At 34.0% G+C, this 18076-nt stretch overlaps 1 protein-coding gene across 1 annotated transcript in view; it reads left to right on the top strand.

Annotated features, from left to right (window-relative positions):
* Window positions 1–18076, top strand: part of LOC150107188 (lateral signaling target protein 2 homolog) — a 311745-nt gene that overhangs the window by 210140 nt on the left and 83529 nt on the right. The window contains exon 9 of the mRNA XM_090391046.1: window positions 6673–7920. Coding sequence (XP_090247172.1) covers window positions 6673–7920 — 1248 coding nt within the window. The remainder of the gene's footprint in view (window positions 1–6672; window positions 7921–18076) is intronic.

The following is an 18076-nucleotide window of genomic DNA, read 5'->3' on the forward strand; positions in this document are numbered from 1 at the left end:
CTCTAGGTTCTCAAGACCTCTTTTATATGATTCAGAAACTCCTTGTTTTTAGTGTCAGAGACCCCCCCCCCCTTAATCTTCCGTAAATAACTTGCTCACTGTTGTTTTGACCTTCAGAGTTGGCGGTAACAATCTCTACATCTGAACAACCTTCAATACTTTTGTCTACTTTTAAGTCGCCAACATAATCCTGTCTAATCCCCTTAATTTAAAGAATTACTTCTAACATACTGTTACACCAAACCAACATTCACAATATTAACCTTTACAATATTTTTTATTATTTCTGAACAATTTCCATATCATTCCTTTTGATAGTTAGCTTTACAAGTTTCCAATCAGCACTTCTTTAAAATATAGTAATTTACAATTTTCTCTTTCCTCATGGTTTGTGACCTCAGTAAAATCGATGCCGAAAAATCATTATATAATATTTCACCTCATCGAATTTTACAATGGCCCATTCTTTTCTCAAAAAAAAAAAAAAAAAAAAAAAAAAAAAAAAAAAAACACAAATGTGCTTTTTTTTTTTTTTTTTTTTAATTCACTGCTCGTTCTCTGGATAGGACACAACTCAGTTTAGTTTTCTTACCCTGACTTTAGAATTTATCCTGTTTGAATGTACCCTTTCTGAGAAACTGGTTTGACAATTTTGTCCTGGGAACACCTATCTCTCCATGCTTGTACCAGTTATTCACTTTCAATCTCACCTTGTATCTTTTGCTTTCATCAAGTATTATTTCCTTTCCCATTCCATTACTATATTTTCTCCACACACACACACACGATTTCTTCTCCTGTGTGTCGTAAACGCACATGGCTTTTCACAATCTTGACGAAGAGGATATTTTTCTTCATGTGGACCGTCTGCTATTTTGACACTTTAGATTAAATATGCTCTATTTAATGTTTCAACATGGTGAACGTCTACTGAGGAATCGGATATGGGGCTAGTCTGGTCAATGTGACACACATCTCCTCTTCCTTTTGCTTGTCTATCATTTCTACTATTGCTGTTGTTTACTTGTTCCCTTCTAGTATTAGGTTTTCTTGTCTGAACTTTCTGTGTGTTGTTCCCTCTACCCGACTGTCTAACTCCCATCAGGGAAATTTCTTTACTGTCAAAGTCGCAAGAGAATTTGTATCATTCTTAGAAGTCAGCTCCTTATAACCTGAACGCTTGGGTGAGATGTCTCTGAGAGAATCAAAAAATCTTTTGAGACGCTCAGGCCAAAATCAGACATCCTCATACCAACTCTTAATTTTCTCTTAGCATACATTGTGGGATTTGAAATTCCTGCTAATTTTATCTGTCTCCTTAGTTTTAGTCACGCAATTCGAAACATGGGAACTTATTCTTTCGAAAAATGTCCCGGTTATTACGGATACCTGGGAACTCCCTGGGTACTCCTTTAATTTCGTTTTGAATTATCATCATGGATTTTGTTGATTTTCTAGTTTTGTAGTTCTCTGATTTCCTTCCTTATTCTCCTTGGTCTGTTTACAGGATAGTGGCAAGTAAACACAACATTCGACTCGTACTGAATATCTCTAGTAGAGGGTCTTCTGAAGCAGTTCCGAGCAATATGCCCATATCTGTTACAAATGTAACACTGGGTGGCTCTCTTCTGTTCTTACCCTCGTTATTCCTTCATTCCTGACATGAGATATCTTTCGAGTCTTTAGCCTTGAGTTCTTCCAATTGTTTTATAACTGAATCAAGCTGTTCAATCATAGGTTGATGTAATTTTTCTACCTCCTGTTTGATAAATGAATGTAATTCTGCCATTTTAGTGGAGTCCACTAACTTTGGGATAGTTAATTGTTCGTCCTCTAATTTGTTAATGATATTTTAATCATCTCAGTCCTCATTTTTATCTTTTTGATCTTTATTGGACTTTCCCTTTGAAGTATCCAGATCTTTCTCGCGCTTAGCATCACATTTAGAATCATTTTCCTTCTTTATAGCATGTACTTGACTGGTGTTAGAGACTGGATGTAGGTCGCCCAGCCTCTCCTCTCTTTCTTTTACTGCAAGGTAACACTTTTCTAGATTCCTAAACGTTTTCTTGTATGCAGTCTCCCTAAACTCTTTTCTTCCTCCTATCTTGAATTGTTGGAATACAGCCCCGTCAAGATTGGGTTTTTCTTCCTTGGAGGTGCTCGGACTATATGCCAGGTTTAGTAACCAATTGTAAAAGTCTAAGACGGTCTCCTTCCTCTCCTGAGTGCAATTTTTGGAGTTTCCATAAGTTTTACTTCTAACATTCTGTTACACCAAACCATCATTATGCACAATATTAACCTTTACAATATTTTTTTATTATTTGTGAACAATTTCCATATCATTCCTTTTGATAGTTAGCTTTACAAGTTTACAATCAGCACTTTTTTAAAATATAGTAATTTACAGTTTTTCTCTTTCCTCATGGTTGTGACCTCAGTAAAATTGATGCTGACAAATCGTTATATAATATTTCACTTCATCGAATTTTACACTAGTGTAAAATTTGATGAGAATTTTACACATGGAAGTATCAATACTAACTACAGGATCCCCTGGAATAATGCTAAATTATTGCACAGATGCTCCCACAAATTTGAGAGTTAACTGTAAACAGCTTTTCAGATAAAGTGCTGAGATCCATTGTACCTCTACCTCAATGATAGACTGTGCCAGAATTAGGGAAATTGTGATTAATAATTGTAGTTCTTGGTTTTTTTTTTTTAATATACTTACACACACACACACACACACACACGCACACGTGCATACCATATCAGACCTTAATAGTATTACATTTACCTGTTTCTCTCTCTCTCTCACAACTACACATGAAAAATGAATCAGTCCATTCCATACACAGACTTTATTCTTGTTGATATTCCATTTAGTTAATGATTTAAAAACATGGAAATATTTGAATCTATTTTTGTGAACATATTTAACACAGTTCACATATGTAACATATACAGCATTCAAAATAAATCTGTTTGTGATCTTTTCATAAGCTTTAGAATGATATCTTTTGATGTAATGAATGCAATTAATTCCACTGGCCATTGTTCATTTTATGTCTTATTAGTAGAAGTCAGGCCTGACACTAATGTTTTTGATAGTTGAATTATTCAAATATGATGTTGTTAATTGATTTTTAGAAGTATTATTTAAACCAGATGTAGACAGCACTTGATTCTTATAAATATTAATTTCACAGTCAATAGTATAATTCCTATCTACTAACACCAGTAAACCTTTCTTTCTTTCAGAGTGTTCTTTACATCATTTTAGCATTTGTTTTAGCTGTTTGTCGAATTTGCTTGCTTCTTTCATTGACAGTACTCTTTAGAATATTCAGTACTGATCTTGACTGAGTTCAATTTCTGGGGTGAACGATTTTCAATAGTAAACTTGTAGGATGGTCTTAAATTTAATCTTATTTAAAATTTGGTTTTATCAACATGCAAAATGCAATGAAATTAACAGCCAATGCACCATATAATCTATGAAACATTAGAGCATCTTGAAAACAAGAATCCTGTGCATTCAGATTCAGTGACTGCAATATAAACTAAAATACTCTGGCTAGCAATTTAATATTTGAATTTTGCACTTTTTATTTTATTTTTTTATTTCCTGTTAACGATTTTTTTGGTATATATTTTCATTCCCAACATTCATCAACCATGGAATTTCCACCAAAGGATATATTTCTCTGTGTACAATGATTACAAAACATAAAATTCTCATTGTCTGTTCTCATGCTCTAATAATGGTTTCAAGATAACCAAAACCAAAGTATAATTAATTATTTATATTAAATAGAAAGGAAATCGAACTTTCAAATAACTGAAAAAGTACCACGTGGACATAATTGGCGTTACTGAGATGGGAAGAAAAAATAAAAAAAAACAGGTGACATGCTAGATAACAAAAATAGGATTAAGGAAAGGATGGACAACACCAAACATCAAGATAAACTTCTTCATTAATATGCAATTTCAAGTAACATTATGTGGGCAAACTTCAGAATGCAGAAATGGACTATGAAACTTATTTGTGATAATGGTTCCACAGAAGGTTCTTTTAAGGAAGAAGTGAAGGAATTTTTTGAGTCATTAGAGCAGACAGCTGATGTAAAGAAAATGGAATAAGTGATCCTTATTGTCAACAGCAGAGTAGAAAATGCATCCTGCCATGCATATAGAAATGTTATTGGAAAATTTGGAGAAAAGGGAAAAGGCTAGTAATAATGGTGTCTGCTGTTTCTGCTAACAATACGGATTACTCATTACCAACACCATGTTCCAACATGAAGATCTGTAGAAGTTCATGTTCAGAGAAGACAAGAAATAACAGCTTGATTGACTATGTCATTGTTGATAGTGATATCTTCATGCTGGTTCAAGATATAAAGTGTATAGAGGATTCGAAATTTGCAGTGACCATCACTTAGTTTTAAGTAGGATAAAAGTGAATATATCACATTGAAAAGAACGGTATGTCAGAAAGTTTTTCAAAATGGTATAATTATATGAGGTAAATGGAACATTATACATAGCAATACATAGTCTATATATATTAAGTTGTAACTCAGCAGTTAGAATTGAAGGAAACACAGAAAGATGGTTTGATGCAAAATAAGACAGGAATGTATATTATCTCCAATTTTATTCATCATCTATATGGATCACATTATGAAAGAATTTTCCTTCTATTCCTTTCACATCATCTTCATGTGGAGCTCTTGCTTAATAAGATTGCACATCCATTTAACTCCCATCCTATTTGCTCTTCATGCTCTAGGGACACATTAATTTCAAAGCCTCCCATGTACGGCTGATATCCTTTCCATTCGGCAACTGGTACCATGGAACCAAAGATAGTATTCTCCTGACTTTGTCATAATTTCCAGATTTGTTTCATGACTTGTCCTGATTAGAACATCCATATAGCTACTTCCCAGGTCAGTACGGCACAATCACCATCACCAACTAGCTGGTGGCAAAATAGTCACATCCTTATCTGAGACACCGTCTGATGCTACGGTCAAATTTAACACTCTTTGTCCTTGAATTATTACTTAAACTTGCTGCTGAGAAAACTGTCGTGCATTAGTGCAATAAATTTTGCTTCTTCATTCTTATCATGAGTTTTCTCTGACACCCAATTAATATTTGGATAATTTAAGTCACCTATAGTAATTACTTGTTTAGTACTCAATTTTGAAATTTGGTGATGCATTTCTTCATCCCCATCAAATGAACTGCCAAATCTGTCGCAACACCCCATCACATATTTCATCCTGTTAGCCTCCACTTCATAACAACAGCCTCAAACTCAGTGCTACACAGTAAATTATTACTGTTTAGCACCATTACACAGTTACATCATCACGTGAATCACGTGAAGTTTCAGTACATCATCACATGAATCCTAAACTGTATTATCTTCCAGGCACTTAGTACTGTCCTTGCAATGACAACTGTTTTTACATTTTCCATTCTATATTTTATTTTCCAATACAAGTGCTCACTCTGTACCTGATGATAGGCCAGCTTGGTTGGCCAAGTAGTTAATGTATCCATTCTCCAACCAAGAGGCTGCAGATTCGAATTCCGCCAAGGGCATATATGTTTGTGGTGTCCTACTTTCTGTTTACCATATGTATTGCTGTAACCTGTGTCCTGGTCTTTGTACCATAAAAATCAAATTTAAAAAAAAATCATAACTCATGTCTCCTCTCTAGCACTGCTTGGCACCCTTCCTCCCCAACACATACATCCTCTCTCTCTCTCTCTCTCTCTCTGCTGGGTCAGTATCTGACCTTTCCTGTAGAAACTGAATCTTTGAGAAATTATGATTATATAATTTAACATGGCATACTTTTTTAGGAACATAGTTTTAACATATTCGAAAAGATTTGATATTCTCTCCTTAAAAATATGTTGGATGTGTTATGTTATTGTTACTTCAAGTAACCATCCAGTTATACTTCAACCATATTGGGCATGTGCTAAGTACTGATACACTAAACTTGTGTATGTAGTTTCATAGATTAGTTAGTATAGCCAAGCCTTTAGTAGAAAAAGTCCAACTGATCTTGATAAGTCTGAACCTAAAAATTGTTAGTAAGCAATGAAAGCTGTGTATTAATCTAAATAAATAATAGAAAGGAGCATAACTTGACTCATGTAATTATGGACAGTAATAATGTATCCAGAACCAGAAATTGAGATACTTATAGTCACAGTCTGAAATTTCAGTTAAAATTTCAATAATTACAAATGATAAATAATATAAAATATGGATAATATTATAAATAACCTTATCAGGCTTGAAATCCTCATTCAAAACATCTTTAATAAGCAAATGAATTAAAACTAAACATGCTCTTACATAGGATTGGGCATTTAAAAGAAAACAAAAATTAATTTAAAAGAAAAAAAATTTATCTTAACAAAGTAGTACTGCTGAAGGTATGTTTATTTATTTATTTTTAATTAAATTAATGAAATTAATTTCATTAAAAATAAATTAATGAAATTAATTTATTATCCCCATGAAATTAATAGACACTTGAAGCTAAACTTATCTCTTTAATAAATAATTTATCATGAAAACCTATAATTTTTCAGGTATTTAATTATTTATTTTGGTTTTTTTAACAGAGATTTATTGTGGACTTTGACCCATGGAGAGCTCATCTTACTAGAGAAGATGCTGTGCAGCTTTGAGGAACCTCAAGTTTTACACAAGTCAGACATACATAGTGATGATACTCAGCTTTCTGACTCAGAGTGTTTCATTAATATGTTTTATCACACTCATCGAAATTGTAAAAAATTTATTCAAGATTTTTATACTTATAATTTTGGTGTTTTCCTAAATGAAAATGACTGCCAGGAATCATCTGATTATCTTCACAAACAGTCTACTTTTGTAAAAGAAAACAATCATAATATCCAATTGCACACAAATGAAAATGAGATATTGGAAATCTTTCATGAAAGTAAGTTACTGCCATGTTTTTCAGATGAACCTAACCCTTCTTGTGCTTCCAGCAGTTGCAGTGAATCTGATAAAGCAATTGAATGCTCTGATAGGGAAGACTGTAAACTACATTTTCATGATGATTCTGATAATTGTCTAAATAGTAAATCCTCTGAAAAGTATCAGCTGCAAGGATATAATAAATCAGATAGGAAAGGAAATGAAAGAAATTTTGTGACTAGAAGTTGTGGAGATGATTTTTCATGGGCCCAGCATACAGATTTATTGAATACATCTGAAACAAATATAAATGAATCCACTGATTGTGAGCAATTTCCAAATTCTGACATTGTGAGATCACATTCCCCTCAGGAAACTTTGTGCCTTGGTCATAGTTCGTGTAACTTAAATGTTTCTTCCAGTACAGTAGGAAATGTTCCAACCTACTCACATTTGTTATCTAAAAGAAAGAGCCAAGTGGATATTTTCTCTTCTCAGCATGCTGTTAGCTATTGTTCCTCATCACACAGAAGTGTACAGTCTTGTCATCAACATCTACTTAGTCATTCTTTTCCTGCACTGCATCCTAATATTTCTAAAATATCATTTAGAAGAAATGGATACTCATCTTCTCTTCATCGGCATAGACCACAAGATGCATTTCGGTGTAAACATATATCTCGTCATTTTCAGCCACTTCGTTGCATCACCCATTCTCTTGAACATTCAAATTCATTCTCCGGTTGTTCTTGTATTGATTATTGTACATTTTGCAGTAGCCTTAATTATAGTAGTAGTGCACCACTGACAATACCATATGTTACAAAGTTAACAGAAGTCGCATCAAGGAATTCTGTGACCTGTTCATCATGCTCCAGTTGTCAGAGTGTTCCTAGTTTAAAAGAATTTGACTGGAATTCTACAAGGTGAGAATTTACCTTTATGCCATTTTAGAATTCTAACAGTAAAGTACTGCATGCCAACAGCAATAACAAGACTAATATACAATTGACAGTTACCATTTAACTTTGGACTGTATGTACAGTTGACTCTTATTAAAGCAAATACAATTGTAATAAACTATTGAAAAATTCCAATCAAATCCCCATAGGCACAATGGTATTCTAAAAGAAACTTGCTACAATAAACTGTGCACGATAGCATACTATTCTTGTGGTTCTTATTAGTTTGTTGTAGTGATAGTTTGATTGTAATCTCCATTCAAATTGAAGAGTCCTGCCTCTGTTACTCTTCTGAATAAACCCTTCATTGCATTTATCTGAATTTATGTCATAGTAGCCCTTTATCATTTAGTGTTATATGATTTCGTGGTCTATCTTGACATTATTTATGTTATTAATATGCTCACTATTTTGGATCACAAAAGAAAGATGTTTAGTGAAATGAGAAGTGAGCTATTTATACAGACTGCTGATTTTTGGCGAACACTTACATGTATGGACTTGATAGTGCAGGGTGTCAAAAAATTATCTTTACAACAACTTCGATGCTAAATGGAATATTTACTCACAGAATTATCAATCAAGGAAATTTTAGACATGGAAAACCCAAAAGTTTTTTAAATATTAAAGTAACAAAGTTACAAACATTCAGTATGAATGCCATTAATATTTATAAAACATTCAGCTGATAATCTAAATGCTATCATATATGCTGCAATACATCCACATCAATGTTTTCAGTAGCAGCTTTTTCTTGCTTTCAGATAATTAAATGAATCCATTATATTATTACATTGATATAATGAATATACCAGAATTTAATTTCTGGTATTCAAGCCACGTGTTTCTAAACATAAAACAGGTTTATTATAATTAACAGTATAAGTCTAATACAATACAATGCGTTGCACCTCCATGGCCAATCCAGCTGTTTGAGAATATCTTATTCAGAGACTCACGGATGATGAAGGCCCAATGTGGCAGTGCTTTTCATGAAAGGTGATACGTGGTTGCAGTTGCAAAAACTTGGTATTCAGAAAAACTTTTTATATTGGATAAAAGTTGCTAAGATAATTTTCAGACTCCTTATATCTCTGTATGGCTTGTGTATGTCAACTGATAGCATTTGCTAATAAGAAGAAGAATGTGAAGGTTTTCATATAATTTATTTTATTATATTTTTATCAGCATTCCAGAGATTAAGTCTATGTAGGGTTTGATAGCAGCATGAATTGCATGAGTAACTCAAATTCATATTTTTACCTAGATGTCACAAGAAAGTTTAGAGGAAAAGGAGAAACAGCAGAGCAACTGAAGCAGATAAGACATTATTGTGTACTAATAAAGGTAGAATATAAAAAGAAGAATGTTATATGATATGGTGATTAAATTATAAAACATGCTATCAATGACCATGTTACTATTTTGAGTTTTCTAGGTGCTAGTCAAAATTTTATAATTCAATTGAAAAACAGATAAGTAAATTAGATGGCAGTTCTCTTAGGTACAAATGATTTAACTAGCGATAAATACTGTATAACAGAGTATGAAAAAGGAATGCTGGAAGAAGCTTGAGGGAGAGAGTGAGAAGGCAAAAATTGTTGGTCTGTTTCTAAAATATGATATACTGAATGAAGGGCTATGATGTTGAAAGTTTTTCCACTTGATTATACTATAAATTAAAAATACCAAGAAATTAAATTCTTGGTTTTGTCCCTTATCCAAGTGTAAGCAAACAAATTTTGCACGTGAAGTAACTTCAAGACTGGGCTGCTTGTATATAGATGCTAATGACTTCATGAAACCAAAAATATGTCTTGTCATCTTTAATTTATAGTATAACTAAATGGAAAAACTTTCAACATCTATCTCTAATGCAGAGTATTTTAGTAACAAGGTGTGACCTTTTGACTATTTGTATATGGAATTATGACTTCTGCATTACTTCAACCTTGGTGTCACTTCTGGGTCTAGCTCCCACTGATGAGACCTCAATAAAGGTTGAAACTGGACTGGTCTGGTAGTGGCCGTTCCCATAATGCATAGCATTATACTTGTCCATAAGGATATGTGCTTTGCATTATGAGATATTAAGGCAATTGATGTGAAGTCATTAGCTTCTATATACAAGTAGCCCAGTTGTGAAGTTACTTCACCTGCAAACTTTGTTTGCTTACACTTGCGTAAAGGATGAAACCAAGAATCTAATTTCTTTACATCTTTAATTTAAGGGCTGTGATGTCAAATGATTATATGTAAGCTGTGTAGGAATGATTGTGAGTTTGAGGGAAGAATTGATTTATATAAGAGGGATGGCTTGCACTTGAATGTGTTTGGTATCAGGAGTTATAGAGTCAATGAAACTAGATCATGATGGAAAGAATAGCAAAACGATTATCAGGATTATTAGAAATAAAGGGGGAATTGAGTTTGTTACCTTGCTGAATACCTTGTAGCCTTATTGTTGACATTAATGAGATCTTGCCCTCAGAGGCAGGTATACTAACTCGTAGGAAGTGTCAAGTATACAGAATTCCTACCATCTAGGGTAGAAGGCTATTGTTGCGATATTAGTAACAGTTTTCCATATGCAAGCGATGTTGAAGTTATCTGGAGTGAAGTGGAGTTTAACAAGATCAAATACATAGTGGAGTGCTGTTATGGAATTAGTGGGATGCTTATGGTTGTCTTTCATTATCCAAACCCTGATTGAGTGGCAGTAAAATTTCATGAGGAGAATGAAGCTGAATTTATTGACCTGTTTTGAGGCAGCTTCTTAAGCAGCATGTGATAGAAGGAACTTCAGGTCCAAGAGTATTAGACCTGATTATAGTGTTGGAGGGAATTTCAGTTGACATGACTGTTCTACTTCCATTTGGATAGTGATCATGCTCTTGGGACGTAGGAAATTGCAAAGTATATGAGTGTTTCATTCAGAAAAGGTTACATGCTGAACTACAAAGCAGAAAATTATAACCAACTCAGGAGTACTAGGTTCTGTTCCCATGGTACAGTTGCTAGATGGAAAGGATATTGGCAGTGCATGGGATGCATTTAAAAAATCCTTAAATGATTCAGTATCAGAATGTGTCCCTAGAGTTCAAAGAATAAATACACTAGGAGTGAAATGGATGTGCAGTCCTATAAAGCAAGGTATTCTTACAAAAAAAAAAAAAAAAAAAAAAAAAAAGACGATATGGAAGGAATACTGTGTGCATAACAATGTTAGTTATAAAAATTATGGAGCACAGGCCAGCATAGTTACAAGTATTGTACAGAAAGCTAAGTATGAAGAAGACAATCCAAACATTTCAGTTACTCTCTCTCTCTCGTTATGCTGTGAGTAAAAGAAAGAAAGAAAGAATGAATGTGAAAGAGTAACTCTGCTAAATGAAGATTGATTGGTCTGGTTGGCTGAGCAGTCAGTCCACTCACCGACCAACAGACTATGGGTTTGAATTCCCAGCATGGATATGGACGTTTGTGGTTGTCCTTAGGTGAGAGATGAATTTCATTGCCCAATGTGACACCACCATCCCACTTATTGGAAGCCTGAAAAAAAGTTTGTTCTCTAGAGCAGGATTTTATACTTATATACTTTGCAATGAACAAAATGGGATAATGAAAGGAAGATCATGTTTGAGCAGCTAGTTCACATTTTATAATAATGTTATAGTTGAATTAGACACATGGAATGGATATACTTTGATACTTTTGGACTTTGCTAAGCTGACATGGAGAGTTTTTACAGTACATAAGTTTGAGGATATGGGATTAGATTATAAACTGTTAGCTTGGATAAGAGAATGGCTGCCCGATAGATATCAGAAAGTGATGTGGGAAGAGCATGTAAGCCTGCAAGATTTAAGGTAACAGTCATGTACTCCAGGGTTCAGCCTTTGTTCCATTGTTTGATTTCAATTTTTGCATCAATCACATTGGGAAGGATTTGGCAGATATACTACTGCTTGCTGATGATGCAAATGTAGGCATGGTAATCAGCAATGCGATTGGCATGCAGCATCATGTCAATCGCATTCCTGATGTACTTTTGGAATGATTTGATTAGACTGGAATTGTGGTCATGTAAAATTGCTGTCTTCAGTGTTAATAAATATAAAATTGTGCAATTTAGTGTGATGAGATATCCATTGGCATATCATATTAATCATATTGGCAGGATTATGCTAGAAGAGAGTGATCAGGTTAAGGATCTTGGAGTTTTAGTAGATAGGATGTTGAAATTCAGGGCCAACATAGCAAAGGCTGCAAATACAGTCAGAAGATATCTGCAACACTGAAAGAAAATTGTTATGCCTATTTTCAAGGTCTTGATACAACCTTGCCTGGATTAGCATGTGTGTGCTGATCTGGTCACTTGGCTTCCAAGTCGATGCAAACTCTTTCTCTAGCAAACTGGAAAAAGAGGGTGAGGGTTATATGATAGAGACCTTCAAACTTCTGAAAGGATCATTATGGGATACGAGTAGATGGAATTTTTAATTTTATGAAGTTGAAAGGGACTTCCATTCATGGAAGTTGAGAATGAATGCAATCAAGAAAAAAGATGAGAGCTAGTTTTTTTTCTTATGCAGAGGTTGTGTGCACATGATTGGAATGGCTTACCCTTGGAGGTAAGTGCAGGTAGTGCAAATGAGTTAAAGAAAAGATATGGCAGCTGGTGTGGGTGATATGTGACCTATCTACAAGAAAGTGACCTTCTCCAATGAGGCCTTGATTACCCGAACATTTCGGGTAATCAAGGCCTCATTGGAGAATAATAATAGCAATAGTGGTGGGATAATAATAGCAAGGTCTATGTAACTATTACAGATTGGTTTTAGATCTATTTTTATTATTGTGAGAGGAAAACTGTAGCATTCAGAATAAAAGAACCCTTCCCACATTCCTACTAAGACAGTGCTTTAGTAGTCACAAAATGTCCACGATGGGATTCGAACCCGCAGCCTTTTGGCTGGAGAGTGGATATGCTAACCACTCGGTCAACCACCCCGAATGTTATTGGGGATTAATGACCAGGGAAAGGAAAGAGTAATGATAGCATTCAATACCAAACATAATGATAAATTCTTGATTGGAAGACAATTTCAGATAGAGTTTATGTGAGCAAATTTCAAAATGGGAAAATGGATAATGAAATTTACTTTTGCCTATGGTCAAACAGAAGGTTCTCCTATGGAAGAAGTTGATGATTTTTTTTTTTTTTTTAATCATTAGAGATGACAGCTGACATGAAGAAAATGGAAAAGGTGGTCCTTGTTGGAGATCTAAACAGCAGACTAAGAAATGAATCCCACCAGGTATACAGAACTGCTTGTGGAGAATTCAGAGAAATGGGCAAAGTTAATAATGATAAGTACCTGCTGGATTTCTGTTCAGGGACTAGTTATTACTAACGCCATGTTTCAACATAAAGATGTGTACAAGTTCGCACAGAGAGAATACACAAGAAAAAAGAAAAGTCTTATTGCTATCAATGATAATATAGTCAATATCTTCACACTAGTTCAGGATGTAAGAACAGACAGTAGATTTGAAATTGGAAGTGAACATCGCTTAGTGTTAAGTAGGATAAAAATATCACATTTAAAAGAATATGTAAGAAAGTTTTAAAAATAATTAAAATTGAGCAGCTTTTACATTCAATAGATCACAGTTTTGTCACTGTTCTTCTAAGAGCAACATCCAGATCAGTCGCCTGTGGAGGAATTAATGCTTGCATGTCACACCTGAATGGTGCATCATAGGAAGCAGTTGCCACATAGTCTCAACAGCTGTCTGGATGCTTTTGTTCTAGTGGCCTCATCACCAGGACGAAAACACCATAATGGTACGAAAGCATTCAATTCTCGGTGCATGTGGAGTATGACATGGCCATGCATCTATGTCCTCTGATATATTATTTTGGCCATATGTGTGCAACGATAGAGTCCAACACCTCGTTAACACCAGGTGAGGGCTGCTGTGGGTTGGTCAGCTGAACTTGCACTTTTTTCTGAAAATTTATTAATTTTCCAAGTACGTGATTATTGATCATTTCTTAACCTGTCTTATTCTAACTTACATACTACCTTACACCTAACTTAATCTACCTTATTTCTAATGCTCTGACCTCACACTAGCCCTATTTAGGATCACATTTGCCAAATATCACTAGTAGAATCCTTGTGGCAGGTCATACCATCAAGTCCAACTGTAGGTTAAACTATGCAAACATTATTCAAGATAAAGTGAAGCAGTTCTGGAAAAGAAAACACACTGAAAGTTTCTAATCAATAAGTCAGGAGATTCTCTAAAAGAATTCAGAGAAAAATGTAAGAGAGATAAGATATTTTTAAATAGTAGCTAAACAAAAGTCATGGGAAGACTTCATGAAGGTAGCAAAATGTTCTGGAAGCTATTGAAAAATATCAGAAATAGAGGAGAGAGAGAGAGTACTGTAAAAAGAATCAATGATGATAGAGGTGACCTGAAAACTGAAGACTACAGACAACTACTTCTAATTGTCTGTAGTAGTTGCTTGGAAAGCTTCTAAATGAAACAGAAAGAGACATCATAGTTTTTTTTTGTAAAATATTAGGTGCCAGTACTCATTCTTTGCTATAGGAAACATTGAAGATTTAAAGGATATGAAAATAAAACTTTTAAAAAAAAAAGTATTTACCTAAATTGTTACTTCATAGATAACATTTTCTTTCTTAAAGATTATAGCTGTTTTTGTCTATTTTCACCAAAATAGGCATCTTCATCGTTTGCTCATTCCTTAGAAATCTTCATGCTTATCTTCTTTTCCACTTCCAGACTTCTTTTCATTCATTTACATAATGTACATCCAAGCAGGGTTGTAATCTACTAAGCAAGTAATTCAGTGTCTTGGAGTGTGCTTAGAGAACTGCAAAATCTGGCATAATTGAATATTAACCATTAAAAAATACTTTAAAAAAAAAAAATCTTGAATGTAGGAGTGGCATATATCCTAACAACAACCCTGCATTCAAGTCTCTTATTTTGATAATTTAACCAGTTATACTTCACACAGAAGTAGATTTTTTATTATTTATTTTTTTAATCAGCAGTCAAGCAATTTGTCTCATTATTAATGTCAGTCATTCTTGTTGTTGGACACTGATGCATCATTAACAAAAACAGACTTTGACACAACCTCTATTGTTAACTCTTCATTAATTTTCTCACTTGCTTTTGATGGAAGGGAAAAAGAAATCTTTTCATTTTTGATCAATATTTTTTGTTTTATATTACTCCTTAGATGAACAGAACATCTACGAAAGTTGGGACAAAACCTAGTAAAATGATTTACTTAACATGTTTGCGAGGAGAACAGACAAATTGACTCGTGTTGTACTTTGACCTTCAGGCAGGACAGAAGAATTTGTCAAGTGCTTTCTGTTTGTGTATCTGGTATATGTTGATAATTTAGTGCCAGAATGAAAATGACCCTGTATAGTGAAACATATCTCTCCCACCTATCACTATATTGCATAAGTGCAAACAAATCAAAGTTAATAATAAATTTAGTCTAATCCTTTATCCAAGTGTGAGCAAACCTGAAAATATCTTCAGGACTGGGGTAAGATAGTACAACACCGGGCAACTTGTAGCAAAGGTGGAACAAGCTAACATCACTCCTATCTCAGTATCTCCCATAATGCAAAACACATCTCCTTGCGGATATGTATAATGTTATGCATTAAGGGAAGGGCCACCACCCAGACTAGTTTCGACCTTTATTGAAGTCTCTTCAGTGGTAGCCAGGCCCAGAAGTGGAGATACCAGGCAGAAGCAATGGTGAGGTCATCTTTACCTATAGGAGTTGCCAAAAGGTGTGCCACCTTTTTATTGAATTACTCTGGATTTAGAGAAAGATGTTGAAAGTTTATTTTTTACTTGGTTAGACTATAATAAATTTAGTTTAATCCTTTATCCAAGTGTGAGCAAACAAAGTTTGTGCCTGAAAATATCTTCAGGACTGGGGTAAGATAGAACAACACCAGGCAACTCATAGCAAAGGTGGAGCAAGCTAACATCACTTCTATCTCAGTATCTCCCATAATGCAAAACACATCTCCTTGCAGATATGTATAATGATATGCATTAAGGGAAGGGCTAACACCCAGACTAGTTTCGGCCTTTTTGAGGTCTCTTCATTGGGAGCCAGGCCCAGAAGTGGAGATACCAAGCAGAAACAATGGCGAGGTCGTCTTTGCCTATAGGAGTTGCCAAAAGATGTGCCACCTTTTTATTAAATTACTCTGGATTTAGAGAAAGATGTTGAAAGTTTATTTTTCACTTGGTTAGACTATATTATAGGGGGGGGGACAGGGCACCTTATAATTTATAATTTAGCTTCGAATGCTTTGATTAAATCAACACCTTGCAGTTTAACATTTAATTCATTTAAATGTAAACGCAAATCAGTATAAAACATTAATTTCAAAAGCCATTCGAGGTTCAATAATTGATTGTATTTTTCAACGATTTTCTCATTATGTAAAAAAAAAAGTCTGACTTCATCTAAACACTCAACAAATCTTTGAAGAACTTTCCCACGAATTAACCATCAGACATTGTTGTACATAATTATACCATTGTACTCTGAGTTTCTCACTTAATCTATAAATTTTCGTTTATTTAAAGTGTGCGCGATATAAAATTGACCAATTTTGTTAGAAAGCTCATATCTTCCAGTGGCTTGAAACTAGCCATTGCACATAAAACCTGCTGATGTATAATGCAATGAAACCCAGAACCGAATGTCCATTACATTCGGTAAATAAATTGACAAAACCATTTTCTTCTCCAGTCATAATGTGAACACCATCAGTAGTTAGTGATACAATTTTGTAGAGATCTATATCTCTTTCAGCAAGTGCATTTACAACGGCATTGCAAATATGTATTCCTTTTGTTGTTATTGCTAACGATGTTAAACTGATCAATCCTTCTTTCATATTATTCCCAACACAATAATGATTAAAAATTGCAAAACAAGCTGATCCAGTTATGTCAGTGCTCTCATCAAGACAAAGAGAAATTAGACCAGAAGATTTTATATCTATTTTTTGCTGATGAGTTATATTTTCAGCCATTTCCAAGATTCTATCTTTCACTGTGTTTCTAGCCAAAAGCATATCTTTTATTCTTTGAATAATTTTTTCCTTGTTTTCTAAATCTTCAGAGAACTGGTATGCATTTTAACCATGCTTCTTTTATATATTCCCATCACTAAAAGGTTTCCCATGTTTGGCAAGTATGTTTAGGCAAAAAAAACTAGCAGCAGTTATATTTGAACGACTGCCAATAAATTTCATTAGGGTTGTAGACTGAATATTTCTATTATTAATTACCTAAGCAATAAATTCTTTCTATTCATCCTCTTTTCTCAAGGATCGATTTAAGGTTTGTCCCATAATGTCGTTTTACTGACAACATTACGAGACACAACTGTCCCAGAACATAAAACACATGTTGCTTTATTGTCTTTGTTAATCATGCCATTCTCTTCAGTCCACCAACTTTGGAACTCTCTGCCGCTTGATTGTGATAATTTTTGTTTTTTTATTTTCACCAGCCATGTTATGTAGAACTGTAACAAAATAATTCAAAACTTAAATCAAATGAAAAAAAAAAGTCTGACTTCATCTAAACACTCAACAAATCTTTGAAGAACTTTCCCACGAATTAACCATCAGACATTGTTGTACATAATTATACCATTGTACTCTGAGTTTCTCACTTAATCTATAAATTTTCGTTTATTTAAAGTGTGCGCGATATAAAATTGACCAATTTTGTTAGAAAGCTCATATCTTCCAGTGGCTTGAAACTAGCCATTGCACATAAAACCTGCTGATGTATAATGCAATGAAACCCAGAACCGAATGTCCATTACATTCGGTAAATAAATTGACAAAACCATTTTCTTCTCCAGTCATAATGTGAACACCATCAGTAGTTAGTGATACAATTTTGTAGAGATCTATATCTCTTTCAGCAAGTGCATTTACAACGGCATTGCAAATATGTATTCCTTTTGTTGTTATTGCTAACGATGTTAAACTGATCAATCCTTCTTTCATAT

Source organism: Typopeltis vanoorti, chromosome 4, assembly GCF_054136105.1.
Source record: "Typopeltis vanoorti isolate ZY-2024b chromosome 4, IOZ_Tvanoo_1.0, whole genome shotgun sequence".
NCBI lineage: Eukaryota > Metazoa > Arthropoda > Arachnida > Uropygi > Thelyphonidae > Typopeltis > Typopeltis vanoorti.